The following is a 26571-nucleotide window of genomic DNA, read 5'->3' as shown; positions in this document are numbered from 1 at the left end:
TTTGCTCATCAATTCATGTCGGGGATCGTGATTATAAGAACGCGACCATTGTTAAATCTTTAATGCACCCATTTAATGTCGTGCAGCTTCTATGGTTTCATTTTTATGTAGTTCAAAACTCTACCATTAAGAAAGTTACATGTTGCATGTTTCTGAAGATATTTTGTTCTTTTGTTACTTATCTTGCAGTAGCCCACGAATATAGTAATTTGAGGGCTGTATTGTGTGATTGGTAACAGTAACCTCTTTGATGTTATAATTCATATCAACATTAATTGTGTTGACAAGACGCGATTTATTCATTTCACTTCTTTAAAAGTAAAGTAAAAGTAAAGTACCCCTTCCAGATCTTGTGATCTATAGGGCAGATGATGATAAGATCATCTGTTTATTTGGCCAGTGGTTAACGAGCAGGGTGTTATGTAGCCAGCACAACGACCAACCGCCTTTACTTTCCCCAACTAAAGTCAGGTACCCATTAGAGCTGGGTGGACTCAGGGGCGCCCTAAAAATCCCGGAATTCAAAATCAGTCTTCACCGAGATTCGAACCCAGGACCCCAGGTTCGGAAGCCAAGCGCTTAACCACGCAGCCACCGCGCCCCCTCACTTCTTTAAGATTGATATTATTTGGTCTATTGCAAAAAGGAAAAACAACTACTACTACATTTATATATTGTTTTTGTTTGTTGTTGTTTTATTTTTTTATTTTTTTTGCTTTTGCTGTGGATGGCTGCCTGGTTGTGCGATATGCGCGCTGGACTGTGGTACGGATTTCTCGATGGTCCCGGTTCATAACCTGGCCTCTGCCATCCCATATCGTCCTGCGGGAGGTTTGGACTAGGAAGTAGATTATGTTCAACTCTGAAGGAGCATTGGAAATATGTCAAACATCTTACGTTCCCCTCCCAAAAAAATATATTGTTTGTGTGATTTATTAATTCTTACAGAGACCACTTAAAAGACCTATACCCATCAAATGATAAAAATAAATTATAGCTTTTACATAGCGCTAATTTCATGTTTATAGCATGCTCAGAGCGCTACGGTCCAATGTCATTTGTGGACCAGTGGGGGAGGGGGTATTTGGGACAAGGTTTTCCGTGCTGCCTTTGGGCGCTCATAGGTAGTTCAAGCGTACTTGGCCTCTCGACCACGCTTCCCACTGATATTTGTTTATTACAAAGCTTAAATGAACTCACTTCGTCTATCTGTCTGTCTGGGTAGATTCTTTTACACTTTTTTGTGTCTTACTTCCCATTCATAGACTTACTCATGTGTCGATGCCAACTCACGAATCAATTTTTAAAAAGTGTTTTTTTAATTAGTGGTAATTAATTAATTGTTTGTTATACAAAAGGTGAAATGAATCCAGCAATATTGAGTATTATGGCAGGGATTGAACGTTGGTCTCCATTCACTCACATAAGCCTTGTTGTTTTTTTTTAAAGTATTTTTGTATGTCGCTTGTCCATGTATTAGTTTTTCTACTCTGTGTTTTCAGGCAAACCTTGGGAGCAAGACTGGAGAAGTATTTATGACAAGTTAATTAAATCTACTTCCAACAAAATGTCTCAAATAACAGCAAATATGATCAAAAGGGTTTGTGCTTATATCAACTATTTTTAATACGCAATATATATTACATTACATATTTCCAGATAAGGCGCAGTGGCTGAGCAGTAAAGCGCTTGGCTTCCGTACCGGGAGTCCCCGGGGTTGAATCCTGGTGAAGACTGGGATTTTAAATTTCGGGATCTTTGGGCGCCTCTAATGGGTACCTGACTTTAGTAGGGGAAAAGTAAAGCCGGTTGGTCGTTGTGCTGGCCACATGACACCCTCGTTAACCGTAGGCCACAGAAACAGATGGCCTTTACATCATCTGCCTATAGACCATAAGGTTAAAAGGGGAACTTTACTTTTTTTTTTCTCTACATACCGCCAGAGTATTTGTGCCGTGTGAACGATAAATCAAGACAAATGCAGCTATAATGACATGAGTGGTAGAATGTCTTAACTACTGGTTTCTTTCCCTTTCTCTCTCTCTCTCTCTCTCTCTTTGTTTTATTTTCTCTTTGATCAATCCATCTCGGACGATACGATGGAGAGTTTTCAACAGGATTCGAACCCGAGACTCCCCGTTCGGAAGTCAAGCGCTTTACCACTCTGTTTTTACTGTTTTATCCATCAATAGAAGTCGCTCCTTCAAACACACAAACTCTATCAGAAATAGCAGAAAGAGGACAGGTCTCGTTAACTTATTTGAAAACTGGTGTTAGTTAAGTCAAAGCTGTTCGAATATAAAATCTGTTATCATCTGAAAGAGCTTCTTAGCTGATCGACGCCTAAATTTTAGATAAGTAGTACCACGTGACATTGATAGGCCAATAGATTTTCTAATTTAGTTTGTAATACCCAGTTCTACTACTTTTTTTTTATTTTCAGAATTTTACATATGAAACAATGTTTCGCTTGGCGGAAGAGTTTTATTCCTCAATGGGTCTAGACAACATGACCAGTGCCTTCTGGACCAAGTCCTTGTTGACAAAGCCTAACAATGATAATATCAGCTGCGAGGCAACAGCCTGGGATTTCTACACAGGTAGTGACTACAGGTAAGCAGGCCTTTGCGTAGATAATCCTTTATGATTTAATTTATTGATACTTTGCTACAGAAAGATTTTAGGTATCATAAACAAAGACAGCATCACAAACGAAGAGATTAGAGACAGGATTAGTTCAGCGATTGGACTCCCATGATGAGCTGCTAACTACTTTAAAAAAAGCGCAAATTAAAAAACTCTATGGCCATAGTACAAGATCTTCAGGGCTCGCAAAGACCTTCTTTCAGGGAACAGTACCGGAAAAAGAAGAGGCAGACAGAGAAAGCAATGGGAAGATAAGATAAAAGAATGGACGGTCCTGCAATTAAATGAGGCTCTATCCAAGGCAAAAGACAGAGAAAAATGTAGAAAGGCGATCAACATATCTTGTGTGGTTCCCCAACGGTCCAACAGACCAAGGAATATGTGAGGGTTAAGGTGTTGTGTATTTATGTTTCTTGTGGTGTGTTGTGAACTGATCTGTTCTAGTGTGTCAAAATGTCATGGTGTCCAGGTCAGCTTGTGTGTCTGTGTGTACTGTGTTATTGTGAACTGTTTTGTCATTCTTGTTCAATAAAGCCTAGCATCAAGACATGTCTTCCTGTAGTATTTTATTAGGTCACCACAGAAGGTTAATTTGACTGACCAATTACGTGGGGGTCAAATAATGTTGCTTTTATATAGGGCCTACATTTGACTCTTTATAAGAATGTATTACCTTGACAACCTAATTCTCTGCTCTATTTGATAATATGAACTCTAAGGGATGTCCATATTTCTCTTCTCTACATCATACAGAATAAAAATGTGCACTGAAGTGACACTCAATGATTTACTCAAGGCGTATCAGTTGATGGGCACAGTCGAGCACTTTATGTATTACCAGCATCTCGAGTTTCCTGTCAGACGGGGCGCCTATCCAGGTATGATGCAAGCACTAAAGAAATACACTCAGTGAAGTATCTAGAGAATTTCAAAATCCCCCCCCCCCCCACGGGCTCCCAAAATGAGTGCGAATTTTTTTTTTTTACGTTAAATATTAAATATTACGCAAAATGCATGGGCCCCCAAAGAGGTCAAGGTCCGGGACCCCAAATGATGGCAAATTTCTAGCTACTCCACTGAATACACGTATGAAGTAATAAAACTTTGTTCGTTGTTACTTAGGCTGAAAGATATTATATTTTAAACAGTACCCATACATGGACAGGGCCGGATAGGGCTACTGCCCCCGGGTCGTTCACAAGACAGGGAACCCTACAATTAAGATACAAAAGTATCTGGATTATAATATTTTCTTTTTTTTTTTTCATTTTACTGACAATACTATAAATCTTACTAATGGCTAAGAGTTGTTCGCTTGTAGCGTGCTTAAAGCGGCGAATTCCAGAAATTTTAATAGATTTCAGCGCTACCTTCCGGAACATTACACCATAAGAAGGTAGAGCACTGGTACTGAAAACTGAAAATGAGAAACAATAGGCTCCGAACGTCGATGAGACCAAACCGGGCATCGAAACTAACCTTACTTAATATTGAAGTGATTTACTCCGGGAGATGGATTTCAGCAAAATCATCCAAGACCATTCGTTAACGCGGTAATTTAGTATTTAATAAATTGTATTTGAAGTAAAAAAAATGATACATTCTATGTTAAAATATGTCTCTGTTGTTAACAGGGGCGGACTGGCTATATGGGCAACTGGGCCAATGCCCGCTGGGCCGGTGCCTAAATGGGCCGGTGGGACTGCCGAATGGGCCACCTTAAATGTCAGTAAGACCGTAAACTTCATTGGTCTCGCCTTGCCGTTCATAAAAACCTTTACATACTTAACTGTGTATTAAAGCCACATAATCCGATATAATGGATTTGCTTATAGCAGTTCACTGTGCTTCTGAAATAATCCGCTTTACACACTAAGAGATTAACAAACAATATAAGACCTATGTTGTTGTTTTTTATAGTCCTGTAGAAGTCGAACTAGTGTGAACATACTCGTGTGAATCTAAAACACGACCCTGAACTTAAAATTAGGAAGTATTCCCTCATGTTATGGTGTAGTTATGTTTACAGTAGTCTGTAGACCCACTGTTACTCAAATTAACTCAATGATGGATTGTCCTCTCTAATGCGCATTATATAATTGGATTGATCGGTTCGTCGCAAGATCCCAGGATTTCTCAGCTACGAAGTCATTGACAAACCACATTTAGTCAGTTAACGAATTTTTTTTTATCAACACCTTCAACACGCATTGTGTATTTATATCAACACCTTCAACACGCATTGTGTATTTTTATCAATACCTTCAACACGCATTGTGTATTTTTATCAATACCTTCAACACGCATTGTGTATTTTTATCAATACCTTCAGCACGCATTGTGTATTTTTATCAATACCTTCAGCACGCATTGTGTATTTTTATCAACACCTTCAACACGCATTGTGTATTTTTATCAACACCTTCAACACGCATTGTGTATTTTTATCAATACCTTCAACACGCATTGTGTATTTTTATCAATACCTTCAACACGCATTGTGTATTTTTAATAATTTTTATCATTACCTTCAACACGCATTGTGTATTTTTATCAATACCTTCAACACGCATTGTGTATTTTTATCAATACCTTCAACACGCATTGTGTATTTTTATCAACACCTTCAACACATTCAACACGCATTGAAGGTGTTTTTATCATTACGTATCAACACATAATCCTGTTATCTTAAGTTATTTTGACCCAAAATTATTGTTACTTTTTAATTCATTTCTGGAAGAAAAAAAAAAGAATTCGGAGGACCGGAACATGATAGTTTTGTGAGTGAGTGGGTAACTTTTTTTTTTAATTCATGGACTGCCCTTTCTATACTCTCTAGTACATTCCGTAGCCACGGGAAATACTGCATTCCTCATTGATCTTCGGACTCGATGACAAGCTTTATGAAGTACATTTTGTGCAATGTTTTTTTTTTTTTTGTTTGTTGTTTCATTCACAGCTTTTGAAGAAGTGTTGGGTGGTTTGATTTCTCTATCCGCCAGATCTTCTGACTATCTAAGAAATATTAGTCTGCTTGACAGTAGGGAGAGCGAAGGTAATCTTAAGTTAGCATCGAATTGATTATTTAAAAACAATGTAGGCTACAACTGGCTTCTGTAGCTGCATTGTCTTGTGTAGTAGCCTTTTCAATCAAAATAAGGAGCTTGTTTTCAATATAAAGTCAGAAGGTAGTGGAACAGCAGATATAAACAAGCAAAAATATATTTAAAAATCCCTTTAAAAAAAAAATCTTATCTAAAGGGGAAGAATGCCCTTAAAACTATATTTATCAATAATGTATAAGTTATTTCCCGTATTTGATGTCAAACAAAATAAATAATTACCAATAATTAGTTTACTAGTTGATTAATTTTCTCTATTGATTCATGTTTTCTTGGGTACACTAAACTAAATAATTGTTGTAAGTATCAACTTATTCCGAGAATCGTTGGAGGGAGAAATAGCGTTAACAATTATTTAAGGGGACTATAAGCCCACCAACTTAGCCATATCTGTGAATACTGAAGGAATAGTTCCCCTTGTTGGTATCAAATAAAATAATTGATTTCCAGTAATTAATTGTCTCATTGTTGTTTTTTTTTTTGTTTTTTTTTTATTGAATAATGTCTTATCTATGCCAATGAACAATTGTGCGAAGTTTCACGTTGATCCGAGAATGGGTGTAGGAGAAATAAAGTGTACATGGAACTATACTAATGGAACACCAGCTTCGAGTTTTTTACAAAGCCAAAGAGAGTCGAAGTGCCGTCGCGCATCATTTTAGCGCATGGTGCAATGTGGAGAAATCCATGATGATGCCAAAGAAGAGATTTACTCCGTCAGTCCCTTGCAATGGGTGTAAAACTTTCGTACGCTCTATTTGATTAGATGTGTAAAAACTTCATCCATTTTCTGACTATCTGATATAATAGATAAAATTTTCCTGAATAAGAGATCGTCACAAAAGTTATTTTTTTCGACCACCCTATAAAATGCCACATTTTTTCAAAAAAATAGAATCTAAATTCCGAAAATACAATCTTTCAGTGTTTCTGTGTTTGGTTTATTTACACTAAATCTGGATGAAGACCTTTCTACCGTTCCGCTAAATGCGTATTTGTTACGATATACTAAATTGCACGAAATAAAAATAGGAGGCCTAATACAGTTTTGACACTCCAAGCTACGCATTTCTAATCGTTTTTTTATTATTATTATCGAAAGGACTAGGCTATAAGCATACACGTCTCGTGGGAAACAAAGAAAAAGTTCATCTCGGTAATATTGTAGCCTAAATAAAATGACCAAAAAAAAAACTATAGCCTAATCTAAAATGAAATAGATCTAAAGCTAGATTTTCTTGGACGAATGATACAAAATAAGTATAAATAATAAGTCATAGTCATATGAATCTGATAGATCTAAAACAAATACTTATAGTCATTCATTAATTAATTATTAGAATTACTTGACTACCAACTGGGTATTTTTATTGCCAAAATACAATGTATTTTATGTGCATTTATTAAAAACAACAACCAAAAATTAAGCGTTCGACGCAACTAGATCTAATATTAATAATATAGATTCTGGTTCTAGATCCAGAAAGCTACTTCTCTAATTCAGTTTTCTAGTTTAATTCTAGTTAGATCTAGATGTCTAGACCAGTAGATCTAAATCTAGCCAGGGTTTTTGTCATGGAATAGATCTATAAACCTGCAGCCGCCTACTGATCACGATATGACAGATACTATTGATGAGATACTCTCTCTACTTAATATTTGTATATAACTATTATATAATATAATATATATATATAGATCTAGTAGATCACAGTAAATCTCAATGTGTACTTCCGACTTTAGCTCAACAAGTCTACTCCAAAGTATACTAGTAAAGTCACAAAGTGTAAAGGATCATTATATATTCAAATAAAAAATTTATAGGCCTAAATGAATCGAATAATAAGTCACTAATTTGACTAATCTAAATTGTTATTTTTTAAATGGCAAGTGTTATTGATGACTTCTGACTTGTACACGAGTTGCAGAGATTCTAGCTTTTATTTTGATGACATGTTACGATATATCAATGATATTTAGATAAACGCAAGTACCTAGAGGAACAGAGAGAAGGACCATTTAATATAAGGCAAAGAAGTAAGATGTTTATAATCCATCAAACTCACAGAGGACTTGTGTCGGCATTTCATGCATTTACAGAAGCTACAAACTATGCTACAAAAATGATAGGCTTGTCTTTGATTCCTAAGACTTATGAGGAAATGCTATGTTTCCAGAGGCTACTCAGCCCCAGCTGTGACCTACATATTATGCCACACTGAGCACAGGCATAACCATTGTCCACCTGTGGTAGAATCAGTTGTTGTTTTTTTTTTGCCATCTACCCTCGGCAATTAATTTTCATTGGTGTATACCACACCTTTGTAAGTGACCTCCAGCTGTCTCGTTCTGAAGCTGTATGCAACCAGGTGCTCTCTTATTCTATGTCAGTTAAAGTAAGTTGGCGCCTAAGCATTTCTGTGGTACCTCTTTACGAGCATGACATGTTAGGCAAATGGTTTAGCCTATCGGAATGCCATTTCGGAAAGTATAGGTGCTTAAAATGAAACTCCAAATATCTGGACTTCCAGTTACCAAGAAAATAAGCTTAGGTTTCAAAGAGACGACACTGGCACTTCAGCTAAGACGATCAGTGAAATTAATAGCAACTTTAATTGCAGTCCACCAAACAAGATAAAAAAAAACAAGTGTGGCTTCAATAGCATTGGTGATATTTAGTTTACTTTTATCTCATTTACTAGTATTACTATTTCATTGACTATGGTTTTACTAGTTCCTGCAATTTGATGAAAAATAATAATTAAATTGTGTATAGTCTATATACAAATGTTTATAAGAGATCACAGCTTAGCTTAATTTACTTAATATTTTAAAACTATGATTTTGTGTTCTGACTCTACTCTTAATAAATTATATTTTATTTTAAGAATGCAAAGTTGGAAATTCTGTTCTGATGAAAAAAAATTATTAAACTAAAGTAGATGTTTATGGTTCTTTTGTATTTATTTTTAAATTATTTATTCATTAAAAATTAATTGCTCATTAACATTTACTTGAAGTAAAGATCAAAAACACAAATTCAATACATGATCAGCCCCCAATTCACGCAGATCACAGCCCATCACTTAAATGTATTTACTGTCAATTCTACAGACTATTCATTTCAAAATATTGCTTTAAATTATTATATGACACAATCAAAGTACTGGTACCTCACATTGATGTAGGACTAAAGCAGCTGAAATAATGACCAATTTTCATTCACTAACTTGTACTGTCATTTATTATCAGACGTGTTAAAACTAATGACCTGTATATATAATTGATTAAGCAGGAGCATCAACAAATCTTGAACAATAATTGTCTACAGAAAAACTTTATTCTTATCCAAACAATATACATTTACAATGTATTTAAACAAGTTAATTTATACAAATCTGTATGGCCTAAAGATTATGGTGTATTTTGAGCATTATGTGAATACCAAGTTACATTATTACATGAAAATAGTGTACTCATTTTTTAAATATTCTGGGTAATAAAAATTAACAACTAATATGATACAATAAAATTGAAGCATTAGTCAAATAAAAAATAAAAAATTCACTCAAGATCTATGTGAACTCTATGCTTGAAAAAAATCATTTTGAAATTAATTAAAAAAAAAAAAATTATGGTTCTTTAGTCAATGGAATGATAGCAGCAATTATTTAACAATTTCATGATTATCCATTAATCTCAATATACTTAGAACTGAAAAATAATTCATAAGGTTTAGATACAACCATTTGAAATAATGATTATAATTTTTTTCTTAATTTGCTTAATTCAAATCTAATATAAACAAGATTTCCTCTGTCAAGAAACGTATGAGGGAACAACATGCATATTCTTCTCAGTAAGTTTTGCAAAGGGAATTAAGAATATATGATGTTGCTTTTTTTTGCCAACATTTTAAACCTTCGCACAAGGTTTTAGTTTTAAGGAGAATGCACCATATTTTATGTTTACTTTTGATAGATTCTTATTTTAATTTTAAAAAAGTAAAATTTCCCTTACATATCTTGCAATCTATGGGGCAGATGATATAAAGTTTATCAGTTTCTGTGCCCCATGGTTAGCGAGGGTGTCATGTACCCAGCACAACAACCAACCACCTTTTGAAAAAAAAATCCCATTTCAGACGTCACAATCTATAGGGCAGATGATGTTAAGGTCATTTGATTCTTTGGCCAGTGCATCATGTGGCCAGCACAACAACCAACCATCTTTACTTTCCAAAACGAAAGTCAGCTACCCATTAGAGTTAGGTGGACTCAGGGGCACCCAAAAATCTAAAAAATTTTAATCTGAGTCTTCACAGAGATTCAAACCCATGACTTAACCATTCAGCCATGGATCCCCAAACTGCCTTTACTTATTCCTTACTAATGATATGTATCCCTAGCCTTTTGAATTCTGAAATTGAAAATCCCAGTCTTAATCGAACCCAGGAACCCTCAGTTCAGAAGCCAAGTGCTTTACCACTCATTCACTGCACTCCCTATTGTTTTAATGTGGCTCAGATTAATAGTTTTCAAGTACAATATCAAACAGATTTAAAGAAATACTAAATCCAAACCTGTTGGCTGAATGACAGGATATACATAAATATGTATAGAGCTTACAGTATAATATATATATCTTAAATTAAAATTGGTCCAAGACTTTTATTTTGCAACATGATGGGATTTTCCTTTCTGGTGGTGCTATGCAGTAGTCCAAGAATCTCATCTTTTCTCATAACAGAAAGTTATCTAGTTATAAAAATAAATAAAAGGATTTTAAAAAAATAAAAATATGTGTGACATATGTGTTGACCATGCTAAACGTATATATGTGATTAAGTATAATTATATAATTTTGCTATTCTAAAAATAGTCTGTACCTAAAAGGAGCTACTGTGTTAATGTGTAGACATGGCCCTGACCTTAATAGTTATGACTTATTACTAAAGGTGAAGGCAGATATTCAGTTAATTTGATGGACATTGCACTCATCTAAAAGCAGCTATAACATATATTATGATTTACATTTTCATGGAAAACTAGTTTTTCAAAAATACAAGTACTTCAGCTTATGAGAAAAGTGCATAGGGAAAAATTGCAGTACCTTACCTTTAAGAGGTGCAACCACTCATTGACTTGTCAGGAATGCATGCCTTTTTCTTGCATTTCCAAACATAACTGTAATTATACAATTAGGCATAATGGCTAATTTCTTTTGAAAACATTAAAATTAAAAAATAATATTATTAAATTGAATACATTGTTGTATCAAACATACAAATTATCAGACATAATTTTGCCTAATATCATCTAACAGTTTATTGTAAAGGAATGGCCTGCACAACAGCCAAGTATATTAGGCATTCATGAAAGATGAATTTGCTTAAGAGTGTTATAAAAAAAAAAACTAGAGAAAAATGTTAAATTCCATCCCCAATATTTGGATGTTGCTTGACCATGAAAATCACACTTCATAAAACATCTTTTAGATAACTAAAATAAAAATTGTATAGTAGTACTTACAATAAATATTGAATGGATGCCAATATTATTAATGTCTGCCCAGAGAGTAGAAATAGTATAAGTATGATCCTTGAGCCATTCTGGTACATCATCAGAACTGGTTGGCATGGTTCTACTTGTTAATAACTGAAACATTACAAACATTTTTTTAAATTTATAATTTATCACAGACTAGAATAGAAATGTTGCCAGGAAAAATACCAATGGTTAGAATGCACCTGATGATACTTTTGTAGCCTTAAAATGCACCAAAACTTCATTCATTAAATCTGATAAGAAACATATATGTATCACACAAGTCCAAGTTGATCAGAGTGTCATAGCAAATAATTAACTAGATATGTGAGTTTTATATTAAAGTGCTGAATTTCAGGGGATAGATCCAACTTGACACCACATCATTTATTATTTCATGAACTCATGGGTCTGGGCATGGCATGGAATGGGAACTATTATTTAATGTATGGGGTGTAGGCGAGGCATGGATTATAAATTGTCTTGTATAGATTAGATTGGGTAAAACTTCCCATCGAAGGTAACTTTTACTGATAGATCTGGATCAATTATAAATTTATGGGATCTAGGCCTGCATACATATATCTTTTATTTATATATTTTATATACATAAATAACTAGTCTAGATTCTATAATTATATCTTAATAATAATTTTTGTAGATGTCATATAATATCTAAAATATTAAGTATAGATCAGTAGATTTAGAATTTTAGCTAGTAAATATTTTTATATTCCAAATCTAAACTGGATCTATATATTGTATATCTATCTAGAATTTAGATCAGTAGATTTAGTATTTTAGCTAGTAAAATACTTTTATATTCTAAATCTAAACTGGATCTAGATCTAATTATTCTAGAAGCTTAGATCTAGAAGACTAGTTGTCAAGATTTGACTACACTATGGCTAAGCCCCCCTAAGGCTAATGCACTATGGCTGATGATATTAATTATTTTAATAGAGACATTGACATACAAAGAAACAAAATAATTAGATCTTATACTAACTCATAGACTCTACTTATACTAAAAGTTATACTGTATTGTATTAAACCTTCGAGTTTACGTTCCACTATCTTGACTTGACTACATTGACTATCACGGTGACTATGATTATTTATAGATCTAGAATACTAGTCTAGATTATTATCTATGATGATGATGATAATCAACTGGTAGAGCTATAAGTATAATCAGTATAAACTATAATATAATCACTGCATTTGTTTCATTCACTGTCTGTATCAATAATCATGTGATGTGAAAGTGAAGTCTAGATTTAGAATATTTAGATCTAGATTAGATAGAATTGATAGATTATAAATATACTTTCTACTATTAAAAAGTATTATTATTATAGATCTTCATCTACTAATATTAGTACAGGTACTAGATCTACAGGCAATACAATATTGATTATAGTGACTATAATTACCGTCACTATACACTAATACAGTTACACTAGTTACAGTATAATACAGTCTATAGTAGTGTCTATAGATTAGATGATCGATACTCGATAGATCTAGAGTTCTAGACGTAGACTAGATCTATAAACATTCATATTCATATTGATCTCATGTATGGTCTAGATCTAGAGAAAATAGAGTGGAAATCATGACTTTATTAGATCTATTGAGTTATTTTTTAAAAAATATCTTTAAATAGATCTAGAACCATAGTCTAAGTCTGGGTGTTGTAGATCTAGATTATTCTAGATATAAGAGATCTATAGATAAGTTCGGTTTTTTAAAAATGCGCATTCGAAATTTAAAATACCCAGATTTAAGTATTAATATACCCATATTGGTAGGGCCGCGTTAATCATTTATTAGATCTATTAAAGCATGTCTATATAAAAGATATTATTATTAAAAAAATATATATTATTATATAAAAGATATTTTATTATATAAAAGATATAGTTGTGAATATTTACTAAAAAAATTTAAATAATGAATTTTTTACTTTTGCAAATTAACACTCTGGCTGGCAAAAAGGATGACTCCTCAATACTGTGAAAAGACGATAACTGCATGAGTTGGTTTGGAATTGTATTTAGTAAGACTAACTTTAAAAAAAATATCCTTTAAGAGAATAAACGAAAAAAGGTTTGTCAGAAGAAAAGCTGGCTGGACTACGCAAATAATGGACCAGCCTCTCTCTCTTGTTAAGAACATTGGTGACCGGGAAAAGTGGAGGATTTAGTTACGCGGGACAGATGATAATGATTTCATGTACATAAAAAAATCCAGATTTTATGTAAAATACCCAAATGTGAAAGTACTGAAAACAGCTATTTTAATGGGGTGGCCTTAAAAAAATAACTTTTGTGACGATCCCTTATTCAGGAAAATTTTATAAATCACAAAACATTGTGAGAAAATGGATGAAGTTTTTAGAGATCTAATAAAATAAAGCGTAGGAAAGTTTTACTCTCATTGAAGGTCAGTCCAAGTGACTGGATGAGTAAATTTCTTCTTTTGCATCCTCCTGAATTTCTCCATATTGCACCATGCGTGAAAATGATGCGCGACGGCACTCCCCTAGTAAAAACTAGGAGCTGTTGTTCCATTAGGTGTACACACTTTTTTTTACCAGACAGGCAGAAGAGTTGATATAAGCTTAGTAAAAAATGTGTGTATGTATATACTATAGTATAGATAGATAGATAGATAAATAGAATAAAAATCAGGGGATACAACTGTGTTTATTTATTGTGCAGATACAGAAATACAGTTTCTGTTAAACACAGCATTAGAATTCCTCGCATCCATTCCACATGACTATTTGGTAGATTTGTGGAGATGGTCAGTTTTTGATGGATACATCAGCTCCAGTAATTATAACAATGATTGGTGGCAACTTCGGTAAGAGTAGGGTATTTGTAATATATTTATATATAAAGAGAGAGAGAGAGAGTCTAGGCCCTAAATTAATAGTAAATTTAGATCTATATTATATATTCCCAGGGTATGTGTAAATGCAGTGACCTAAGATCTATCTCTTTTCACTGGTCTTCCCAATGGCCCACTGTTTCAGGATAACAGAGGGAGGTGGCGGGCAGGGTTTGAACCCACGGCCAGGACTATCTAGATCACAGAATGACAGTGCAGAGGGCTGAGAGGGCAAACCCCATGACCAAGCAGCCATAGTAAACCTACACAGTCAGGATTATATTTAGATAATTAATCTAGATTCTAGATCATGATTAGTATAGTAGATAGAGAGCTGGGAATGGTAATAGTTTAGATGCCCAGAGACATTTACTGACCACCATGTTGTTTTTAAGCATATTTATATCCCTTATCTATTAAAAATAATCATCCCCTAGACATAAAACGTGCCAAACACACGTCACATTTCCCCACCTGTCACATCTAGATTAATTATCTAAATATAATCCTGACTGTGTAGGTTTACTATGGCTGCTTGGTCATGGGGTTTGCCCTCTCAGCCCTCTGCACTGTCATTCTGTGATCTAGATAGTCCTGGCCGTGGGTTCAAACCCTGCCCGCCACCTCCCTCTGTTATCCTGAAACAGTGGGCCATTGGGAAGACCAGTGAAAAGAGATAGATCTTAGGTCACTGCATTTACACATAGATCTAGAATCTTATGTCTATTTCTCTAACTCTAACTCAGGTTTTTTGAAAAATAATTAGTTATTAGATCCAGATCTAAGTTTGTCTGGAAATGCGAGTCTCCATAAACTTGTTTTATATTTCTATCTTATATTCTTTCAATTAACAGATGTCGTTTACAGGGTATCTCTTCACCAGTTTCAGAAACGTATATATCTTCAAGGTTTGACCCTGCTACAGACTATAATGTAGCTGGAAATAAACCTGGCTCTGGGTAAAGTTACAATTTTTAAAAAGTCTAGTCTAGTGTTTATTTAATAAAGTATGTATAAAAATAGTATTTTGGACTAAAGTAGGCAAAGTAGTTTAAAAACAAGGATCACCAGACGACACATGGAATAATGATCTAATTTCCAAACAATTAGACAATGAAACAAATAATGTTCAGTTTAGAATAAGATTTAATTTGCTTTGTAGAGAGCTTTAGCTGCACACAAATTATACAGGTAAAAAAAAAAATTGTAATCTTGGAGAATCATAATTAAATCTAAATTTCATTGTTCCTTAAATTTTTGTAAAAACAAAAAAAAGAACATTTGAATCAAGTTTGAAAGAAGAGAAAGATTTACGAGGTTATGGGTGTAATTTTTCTTTTTTCCTGCTTTCATTTACATTACATTACATAGACCTGGAGGCGTTGTGGCTAGGAGGTAAAGTGCTTGGATTCTGAACCTGGAGGTCCTGGGTTCAAATCCTAGTGAAGACTGGGATTTTAAAATTTCGGACTGTTTGGGCACCTCTGAATTCACACTGCTCTAATGAGAACCTGTTGTGCTGGCCACATGAAATATGACATCAACCGTGAGCCTCAGAAACAGATGACCCTTACATCATCTACCCCACAGATGTGAAGGTCTGAAAGGGGGAACTCTACTTTTTTTTCTTCTCTACACATACCTATAGATCTATACAAGAAACATAAATAACAATTTTATCATTGGAAATCTTAGTGAGATCTGGTTGGTTTTGTAAACTAGTCAAGTGCTTCACATTTGTTACAAGTTTAATTTTAACTGACTAAAAAGGATTTACTTACATAATAAATAAGCTAGTTTCCTTTATGGTCTAGAAATTCATGTGATGTAATGCTCATCTATCTCTGTCAGGCAACATTTAAGGATGCCATGCATCATACGCATTACCATATGCATTGAACACAGTTATAACTTAAAGATGCCCCTTTGCAATGAGTTGTAGCAAAGCTAACAACATAGTATTTCTTTTTATTTATGCATTTAATATTTACAATAATGCTTGACTTTGTTTTCTCAGCCACTTGATAAATGCTGTCATCATATTCCAACTGCATAAATCCTTATGTGAGTCTTCAGGTCACAAAGGACCTTTACATAGATGTAATCTATATGGGAGAAAAGACGCTGGGACAAAGCTGAAGTAAGCTTAACTATGAAAAAAACAAGCAAAATATTAAAAATACTTTAAAAAAAAAGGGGATCTAAAGTAAATAACTATGCACCTATATGTGTAACGTGTTATGAGCGTGTGTTAGCGTTACTTATTTAGTTCTGTGTTTTTTAGTGTAATACTAAGCTTGTAAGTGTATCATTTTTTAAACTAACAACAACAGTGGTGCTATTTTCTTTATCCAGAATCTAGATATAGTTTGAGCATTGCTAATTCAGTTCAGTGTTCTATAGTGTAATACTAAACATATAAGTGTATCATTTATCATTATTTTTTGTAACGACAACTTAACACATTCATTTTCAGTTTATATCCCTAGAAATAGAAAAAAACTTAGAAACAGAAAAAAAATTTGTTATATACTACTTTTAGTAAAGCTTTTATTAATATTATTATTATTATACAAACTTCATTTAAGTCAGGGTCAAAGGGACTTTAATCCTCTCTTGAAAAACTCTGGACAAAAATCTTACTATTAGGCCTATATGTAATGCAGGTATGTCATCATACAGGTCGAGAATATGTGGCTTCCCAGACCTGCTGAGACATAATTAAGAAAGTCTGGTTCAGTAAAAAAAAATATGAGACACTGTTTCCTCTTTCTCTCTGCAGAAGGAACATCTTGAGTCAAAATGTGGCCTGAGCTATAAAAAAATACAAACCAACCGGACAGTAGTCTGTCCTGCGCTGTGCTATTATATCTTGTTCAGAACAGAGCTCCATAATGGTCTAATATTAATATTATTATTAGTTTTGGGGAAAAAACTTGCTAGATTTTTAAAAAATCAGCTTTTTTTTGAAAAATTAATGTACACAAAAGTTAAATAAATAGATTTCTGAAACATTTATTCTTAACAATTCTAGGTCCATGATGCAGCTTGGTAGTTTGAAACCTTGGCAAGCACTGCTGCTTAATACAACAGGAGACAGTAGATTATCTCCCTCTGCCCTCTTAGAGTACTTTCAGCCCTTGATTGACTTTCTTCAGACAGAAATAGGAAATGACTTTGGTTGGGATTCTATGTGTCCTCAACAAGATGACTTATCAGAATCTTCTGAGTATGCTACAGAAGTGGAGTCAGTAAAACAGTTTTTAGATAGCTATGAAATGGATTCTCTTAAAATTTTGCAAGAGGTAACAGTAGCCGACTGGAATGAAGAAACAAACATAACTGATTACAACAAAGAAATATTGGTAAGATAATGTTGTCTCTCTTTAAGTTATGTGTAGATTGTGGCCACAGCCAGCTTAAAGGACTTGATTTATGGGCTATCCACAACCTGTGTATTAATAACAGTTTGTTACTGTTTGCACATAGCCTTTCCATTTTCTATCAGCCATAGTATGCTGTATCTGCCGCTCATGCAGTCACCACTACCTGTAGACTCATTCGTTCATTTATAACAAGATGATGAAATTAGAATTTAACATCTATGCATTGTTTCCCAAGGGGTGGTGGTGGCTAAGTGGTTAAGTGCTCAGCTTCTGAACCTGGGGTCCTGGGTTTGAATCTCTGAAGAATGGGCTTTTTAATTTCAGGATTTTTAGGGCTCCCGAGTCCACCCAACTGTAACGGGTACCTGTCTTTAGTTGGGGAAAGTAAAGGCGGTTGATCATTGTGCTCATTAATTGTTGGCCCAAAAAACCAGATGACTTTAACATCATCTGACCCATAGATCACAAGGTCAGAATGGGGAAACTTTTTTTTACTTTACTATTGTTTCCCATACTATGTTCCGTGGAAACCAAGTGTTCCACAATACCTGAATAGGTGTCATGCTCTACAAGAATAATTATCTAGTTGGCCAAGTGTGAAGTATTCTGTTAAGAAAGAAATTTGGGAAACACTGACCTATAATAATGAACTTTCCTTCAAGTGCATCTGTATTTAATTACAAAGAATGTTATATATTGGGTTTCGCTGTTGTAAAGATGTGACTGACTTTGACAATTACTTAGGAGGTGTTTGAGTGTTTAGTACTGGCATATTTCAACAAATGCAAGTTCTATAAGCAAAAGACACTACAAGAACAATGAAGAACTAAGTTCAGGCTGTTCAACAATTTAAACTAAGGTTTAGTACAGAATGGGCCATAGTTGAGTCTCTGTCAATAATTGATGTTGTTGCCTTGAAGTTCTAATACCAATTATAGTGTGTCACTAAGCTATATAGGTGTATTTTACAATTAACATCAACGAACATACTTGCAGTCTGTCAATAATCAATGTTGTTGCCTTGAAGTCTTAATACCAAATATTTTGTCACTATGCTAGGGTCTATTCTTAAAATCTCCTTCTCCCTAGTGCCATTAGATCATGAAATGAGCTGCCTGAATCAGGAAAATTAATCAGTTTTTCTCTAATTAACATGTTTGACTAGATTGACAGTTGTAAGATAAGATAACCTATTTTGTACAGAATGATCTGTTGTGATTGTGTTAACAACTTTAAAAGTGCTGTAATGTATAAGGTTTATCCCTAAATTCCACCATTTAAAGTATAGTTTTAGTTAAATGGTGAAAATGGTTCAGATGAGAATAACATAAGGTAACCAAGAAAGGCAGTTAACAAAAAATAAACTTCTGCCATCATTGTTTATATGGATTTTGGATTTTGCTTTTACACAATTATCAATTCAGTTTCAATTCTTACATACATGGTTGTTTAATTTCTTGCCCTGTTTGTGATCACATGGCTCATTGTCTTTTTTGACCAATGTAAAGGATAATGTTATGTATTATATTTTTCATTGTCAACTAATGTCAACTCTTTTACCCTTCACATCGACTACTCAGACTCAGAAAATTATCCTGGATTAATACAAGATAGTTACCACCACTCTATGACCACTGTTGATAAAAATTATTTTTATGTTACAGTTTTGTTAAATGTATGTTAATAATCCAATTAAATAATTCAATTAAAATAATTTGTGTCCACTACTGTCTAATATAGGTGAACATAGGTCTGATGGAAGCTAAGTTTTCTCAAGTTAAAGCTGATGAAGCAGAGAGATTCAACACTTCACATCTCCCTAAATCCTTGGCCCGACAGTTGAAGGATATCAAAGACCTGGGAGAGTTGGCACAACGCAATGAGACTAAATATAAGAAAGTATATTACTTGCAATAACCAGTTATTCATAAGTATATACATTTTTATACATATTTATGTCTCTTTCTGTCATAGGAAAGAATGGATGCAGCAAAAAGATGTTTTGGGGATGTTTATTTAAGTCTGGGCAGAATCTGTTATGACTGTGCAGGCAAATTATTGTTAAATACATTGTTTTATATATATAGTTGTACTAAGCTGAGATGAGTTAAATTTTTCGTTTTGTTGTATTAAATCAAACCAAATTCATTAAAAAAGCTATTTAACTAATAAACTAATATCTTTAAATTATATATTTAACTTAATTCAGCATTTTTTCTACTAATTAATTCAAATTAACAATTCTTAGCTTAGGACTATTTTGTCTCACTAATCCTTATTATAATTTATTAGATCTAGATGTAGTCTATATTTATTATTATATCCTTAGATTTTAGATCTAGTCTGTCTAGTGTTAGACTTTAATTAAGGCTTTAGATCTACTAATCATCTACTAATACTACTAATAATAACTAATAGTAATATTCTATGTAGTTAGTTATACACGTAAATATATTGATCTAGAATCTAGATCTAGTCTAGGTCCACATTTTGAATTTAATAAACCATTTGATTTGATTTAATTGTCATTGTAAACTAGCTTTCACTTTAGATTTAGACTTAACTTAGGCATTGTAAACCTTAAACTAGATTTAGACTAGACTCCTTTAAAAACTAAAATCAAGAACAGTCATCATGAAATTGCTCTGGCTATTTATCCTAATAATCACCAAATGCACACTAGCTGAACACAGAACTAGATCTACCTTTGTCAACACTAAACTTAAAAAGGAAACAACAGTCATAATCAATCATCACACTTTAGAACAATGCAACTTCAAAAATAACCTAACATACACATCTATAACATTAAAGAAGATTACCCATCACAAATGGAAGTTCTCAATCAGACACAGCAGAAATAAATACCTATCACTGTTAATATTAATGGCAGGAGATGTAGAGTCAAATCCAGGGCCTAGATCTAAAGATAGATGCAACATCTGCAAAAAAATATGCACCCTGAAACAGAAAGCCATTCAATGTGACACCTGCGATGAATGGTACCATGCATCATGTCTCCATATGAATACACCTGTGTATTATGCCTTAGGCAACAAAGACGCATCATGGCACTGTGTACCGTGTGGGTTACCTCAGTTTACATCAGGACTGTTTGATTCCTTTGATGCGGACACTTCTAACCCATACAACATCCTAAACACCATCCCGAACCAAACTCACCAACCACTAGCCAGATCCACTCCTGTTAAACCTAAATCTACTAAAATTAATAAAACAGCCTCACTAAACAAACCTACTAAAGAAGTAATACCAAAATACCTTAAAACCTTAGTTATAAATTTTCAAAGCATTAGGAACAAAACAGCAGACTTAGAAATTTTATTAGAATGTGAGAAACCAGACATAATTGCAGGAACAGAAACTTGGCTGCATCCTGAAATTTATAATGCAGAAATTTTCAATAGTAATTATGAAATTTTTAGAAAAGATAGGGCTGATAATCATGGAGGAGTTCTTTTAGCAATAAAAAACACTCTTATAGCAGAAGAAATTACCTTACCTAACTCAAAAAATGTAGAATCAACATTTTGTAAAATTAATACCACCTCAACATCCCTAATAATAGGCAGCATTTACAGACCACCAAATTCTAGTTTAGAATACATGCAGGAACTATGTAATCAGATTACTACACTTAAAGAGACAAATAAAAATGCAGTTTTTTGGATTATGGGTGATTTCAACCTACCTGATATAAATTGGAAAACACTAACCATAGATAAACACCAAAACCTTAAGGACATAAATGAGCTTTTCATAGAAACTTTACACAACCTAAGTTTAGATCAAATCATTAAAAAGCCAACTAGATTAAACAACACATTAGATCTCTTCTTAACCAACAGACCTGGATTAGTAGTTGATTATGAAATTATCCCTGGTCTATCAGACCATGAGATCATAAAAATACACAGTCAGATAAAAGCAGTAGCCAATACAAAACCCAAAAGAAAAATCTTACTCTGGAATAAATGTAACCTAACACAACTACACCAAGCTGCACTAAACTTTCAACAAACATTCTTATTAGAAAAAGACATTAACCAACCAGTCGATGACCTCTGGAATTTCATTAAAAACCATCTTAAAAGCATAATAGAAAATCATATACCAACTAAATACACATCAAACAAAATAAATAAATGCTGGTTTAATAATAGACTAAAGAAGCTTTGTAAACAGAAGGAAAACCTCTATAGAAAATTTAAAGAAACTAATGCAGAAAGAGTTTACAAAAAGTATATAAAAATTAAACACTTAACCCAAAAAGTAAGCAGACAGTTGCAGAGTGAATACATAAACAATGTAATATCTAAAGATAACAACAAAAACCTATGGTCATACATTAAGTCTAAGAAAATGGAAACAACAGGCGTAGCGCCATTAAAAGATGAACATAACATAATACATAATGATAATGAAACTAAAGCAAACATTCTAAACAAATACTTTGCATCAGCATTCTCAGCCCCAGGAGACAAAGACATATTACTGAATTTAAACCAAGTAGACAACATAGAAGATATAGTAGTACAAGAAAATGGAATTCAAAAACTATTAGCCAACACCAAACCAAATAAAGCTTCTGGACCTGATGGTATTCCAGCTAGATTACTCAAAGAACTAAGTAATGAGCTAGCCCCAGTGTTCAAAATACTCTTTCAGGCTTCACTTAACCAGGGCAGAGTACCAAAGGACTGGAAAGAAGCTAATGTCACCCCCCTATTTAAAAAAGGAGAAAAATCTGACCCAGGGAACTACAGACCAGTATCACTTACCAGCATCACATGTAAAATCCTAGAACACATAATATGTAGCAACATCATAAACCACTTAGACAAACATAATGTCCTCACACCATACCAACATGGCTTTAGGAAATATAGATCATGTGAAACACAACTAATAGGACTAATTGATGATTTTTCAAAAGGTTTAGATAATAGTGAACAAATAGATGCTATCTTACTAGATTTTTCTAAGGCTTTTGACAAAGTTCACCACCATAGTTTGCTTAAAAAATTAAAATATTTCGGCATTAATGGTCCACTGCATCAGTGGATTAAAGACTTTCTGATAGGGAGAGAACAAACTGTAATAATAAATGGCTCTAAATCAACACCGATAACAGTAAACTCAGGTGTACCTCAAGGTACAGTCTTGGGTCCACTACTATTTTTAATTTACATAAATGATTTACCAAATTGCATTAGTTCAGGAACAAAAGTCAGATTATTTGCAGACGATTGCATAATATATAGAACAATAAAAACAACACAAGACACAGATATTTTACAAAGAGAATTAGATGAATCACAGAAATGGGAATCAAATTGGAGCATGTCTTTCCACCCAGAAAAATGTCAGTTGTTAAGAGTAACAAAAAAACTAAAACAAATTAATTCCACTTATCTTATTCATGGCAAACCAGTATCACAGACTAAAAACGCAAAATACCTAGGTGTTATAATAAATGAAAAACTATCATGGAATCCACATATTGATGAAACTACAAAAAAATCAAACAAAGCATTAGGATTTATTAAAAGAAATTTCTATAAATCAAATAAGAACATAAAACTAAAATGTTACTTAACCTTGGTTAGGCCAATAATAGAATATGCATCCTCCGTTTGGGACCCCTCAACTCAAGAAAACATTAAGAAACTGGAACAGACACAAAATAGAGCAGTGAGATTCATAACAAACGAATATTCACATTTGACTAGAGTAACACCTTTAGTAAAATCACTAAATTTAGAAAGCCTTCAGGACAGAAGGCTCAAAAGTAAAGTAGCAATCATACATAAAACACTGAACCATAATCTTCAAATACAAAAACAAAATTTAATAAAATACTCTGAAAGACACAAAGATAAAGGCACATTCCTCGTCCCATATGCTAGGACAAATTTGTACAAATACTCCTTCTTCCCTAGTGCTATTAGAGCATGGAATGGGTTGCCTGAGCTAGCCAGGAAAACCAGTGACTTGGCAGAATTTAAGTCATTGGTTAATATGCATGACTAAATGCATGACGCGTAGGACGTAATCATCTTCTTTTTTGAAGTAACGTCTGTATTATATAAGATAAGATAAGATAAGCTAGTTTTTTCTGTTAAGTCATTGGTATTCCTCAATTCTTTATGCCCAAATACTATTTTACAAAATCTTTTCTTTGAGCTTGACTCTGTGACAGAATAGCTTCAAACATAAATACAAAAACAAACAAAAAAAAAAGAAATAGAGTGTAATGCCAATATAATAGACTTCATCTGTAATACAATAGACTTCACCTGAAATGTAATATGTTTCTTACCACAGCTTCAGAATATTAAAGCTGACATGGAATCAATCTATGGTACAGCTAAAGTGTGTTTGACTGACAGTGAATGCCTGGAGCTGACTCCAGGTTAGGGCTTGAAATATTAACTCACATGTGCTGTCTCTTTGAAAGGATAAAGAATCAGATTAAAAAATTTTTTAAAGATTTGCTTTTAGTATTGATTTAGTATTTGATGAGGGTTAGGGTTTATCTCATACCCCCACATTGGCTTTGTGTAATCTCATTTATTTTGGCTTCTTAATCAGTACAGAAAAGCTTGTCTCACTTTAAGCCTTCAAGTATATGTCCTGTGAAATATTTGCACACATTTGTTTTTAACAAATCCAGGTCTGGATAATTTAATGGCTACATCTAAAGACTATGACAGGCTGTTGGCTGCCTGGGTGGGTTGGCAAGATGCAAGTGGACGCAAAATGAAGTACCTTTACCCTGAGTATGTTCAACTATTAAATGAAGCTTACAGATTAGCTGGTAAGAATGATCAATTAGTTTAGGTTTTCATTGTCTTATCTTATAAAATACAGACGTCACTTCAAAAAAGAAGATGATTGTGTCCTACACATAATGCATATAGTCATGCATGTTAACCAGTGACTTACCAAAGTCATTGGTTTTTCTGGCTGGCTCAGGAAACCCATTCCATGCTCTAATAGAATTAGGGAAGAAGGAGCATTTGTACAAATTTGCCCTAGTGTCACAGTCTCAGTTGACATTGCCTGATTTAATGTTCACGTCATTTTAAGAGGTTAAAAGACACACGGAATTCCTGATGTAGAAAACAGGAAGTAGAATGAATAAAGTTGACTTTGAGTCAAGTAAAGTCAGTCGAGTGTCATCCTCTGTACGAGGCAGTTATATATTATTACCTTTTTAGTCGAGTTGTAACTCTGAGTTAAGAAGTATCTTTTAGGCAGTTGATGCCAGTGGTCTTTTTGGGATATATATTTATAGTTGTTAATCTGTATTATTCTGTACAGTGTTACCCGCTGAGATGCAGACATGATTTGTAATATACTCTGGAGAGTTTAACGTATTGGATATTTTTGATACCGCTGTTATGCGGATAGGATTGTTTATTTCTTGACTTGTAGCACTAACAAGAAGTGCAGTATTATTGTTATTATCGTCAAATAAACTTTATGTTTGTCTGCTGAAAAGGACTTAAGTCAGTTTGTAGTATATATGTTTGTCACGTGTCAAGAGTACTCCAGGAGGCACGAACCAGCATTCCACGACATTCGCATTCTTCAACTTTACACCATTTAACGTCATTTACACCTTATATATATAGTTCGTCCATCGTGGTTCAATGATGACCACTTTGTCATCCAGGGGGCTGAGGGCTTTGCACTGGGGTTTTATGCCTCCTCATGTGGCTGGTGAGACCTATGTGAGCCCGGAATGTTCGGCCGCACACTGGGCAGGTTATTCCAGCTGGAGCTAGTGTCGTTTGTCTTGCTTTTCTTTTCTGGCGTTTTTCTTCTGCCAGCGTTGTTCTTTTTTCCTCAGCAACCTGTGTGCCAGTTTTTACAGCGCGACGCCATGATGCTCTGTCATGTGCCTCTGTCTCCTAGGTGCCAGGGTCTATGCTGAACGACTTTAGAGAAGCTTTGAGGGTGTCCCTGAAGCGCTTTCTTTGCCCACCTTGCGAGCGCTTTCCTTTGCTTAGTTGGCCATACAAGAGTCGTTTAGGGATGCGGTGGTCTTCCATTCTGTACACGTGACCTGCCCATCGCAGCTGGGACTGCATCAGGATTGTGTGGATGCTTTGCAGACACGCTCTTCGAAGGACTTCTGTATCTGGTATTTTGTCTTGCCATTTGACATTTAGTATTTTTCTCAGACATGTCATGTGGAAGTGGTTTAGTTTCTTTGCATGTTTACTGTACACTGTCCATGTTTCATTTACACCTAGCATATGGAATGATGAATGTTCCTTCTAGTTCCATTTCCTTCTTTTCTTCCACAGGCAAAATAGTAATATTGTTAGTGTTTTATTTCATCATCTCATTTCATCATATGCAAAATCGTCACACTTTTTGTCTACAAAATAAAAATCTGTGAAGAGAGCATTAGAAAGTCTAATTCTAATTCACATGCACTTACTCAGCTGCACCTAATTAAATTTTATTTTGTTTGTTTCCATATTTTTATTTGCAGAGTCAATTAAAAGAAAAAACTCTAAAGACCTCAAACAGATCCCATTCAATATTACTTTCTTTAAATATCAAAATTTTTACATTGAAATAATCCGGAAAAGCATTCATATTGAACATTCATTCAATAAATAATATATTAATCTATTCATAATAAAAAAACAACAGATGCTTTAAAAGTAACAAGATAATTTCAATATTATTCTAAAATTTTAGTTTCTGATGATCTTTAGGCTACTCAGATGCTGGTGAAGGATGGCGCTCTGATTATGAAAGTCCATCATTTGAAGAGGATGTTGCTGAACTTCTATCCCAACTTCAGCCTCTGTATGAACAGCTGCATGGCTATGTTCGGAGACACCTGATGCTTCAGTTTGGCCAGGACAAGTTTCCTTCAAGTGGACACATACCTGCCCACCTTTTAGGTAGAGTTTAGCTGCAAAA

The 26571-nt window shown here is 33.9% G+C and overlaps 1 protein-coding gene and 1 long non-coding RNA gene across 7 annotated transcripts in view; one reads left to right on the top strand and one right to left on the bottom strand.

The window, feature by feature from the left end:
* LOC106055618 (angiotensin-converting enzyme-like) overlaps positions 1–26571 on the top strand; it is a 57173-nt gene that overhangs the window by 11593 nt on the left and 19009 nt on the right. For all 6 annotated transcript variants that reach the window (XR_008775077.1, XM_056012899.1, XM_056012897.1 and 3 more), the window contains exons 7-18: positions 1503–1600; positions 2444–2613; positions 3400–3524; positions 5609–5704; positions 14044–14188; positions 15070–15174; positions 16233–16355; positions 17250–17580; positions 19342–19500; positions 23950–24037; positions 24299–24442; positions 26361–26552. Coding sequence is in view for 5 of the 6 variants with exons in the window: in XM_056012899.1 (XP_055868874.1) it covers positions 1503–1600; positions 2444–2613; positions 3400–3524; positions 5609–5704; positions 14044–14188; positions 15070–15174; positions 16233–16355; positions 17250–17580; positions 19342–19500; positions 23950–24037; positions 24299–24442; positions 26361–26552 (1776 nt within the window). In the remaining variant the exon portion in view is untranslated. The remainder of the gene's footprint in view (positions 1–1502; positions 1601–2443; positions 2614–3399; positions 3525–5608; positions 5705–14043; positions 14189–15069; positions 15175–16232; positions 16356–17249; positions 17581–19341; positions 19501–23949; positions 24038–24298; positions 24443–26360; positions 26553–26571) is intronic.
* Positions 8954–12249, bottom strand: LOC129923140 (uncharacterized). The gene is made up of 3 exons (XR_008775078.1): positions 11303–12249; positions 10889–10957; positions 8954–10528 (listed from the first exon to the last, which is right to left on the bottom strand). It is a non-coding gene; the product is annotated as an uncharacterized LOC129923140 (long non-coding RNA).

Source organism: Biomphalaria glabrata, chromosome 15, assembly GCF_947242115.1.
Source record: "Biomphalaria glabrata chromosome 15, xgBioGlab47.1, whole genome shotgun sequence".
Lineage (NCBI taxonomy): Eukaryota > Metazoa > Mollusca > Gastropoda > Planorbidae > Biomphalaria > Biomphalaria glabrata.
This window is presented reverse-complemented; position numbering and strand designations above follow the sequence as displayed.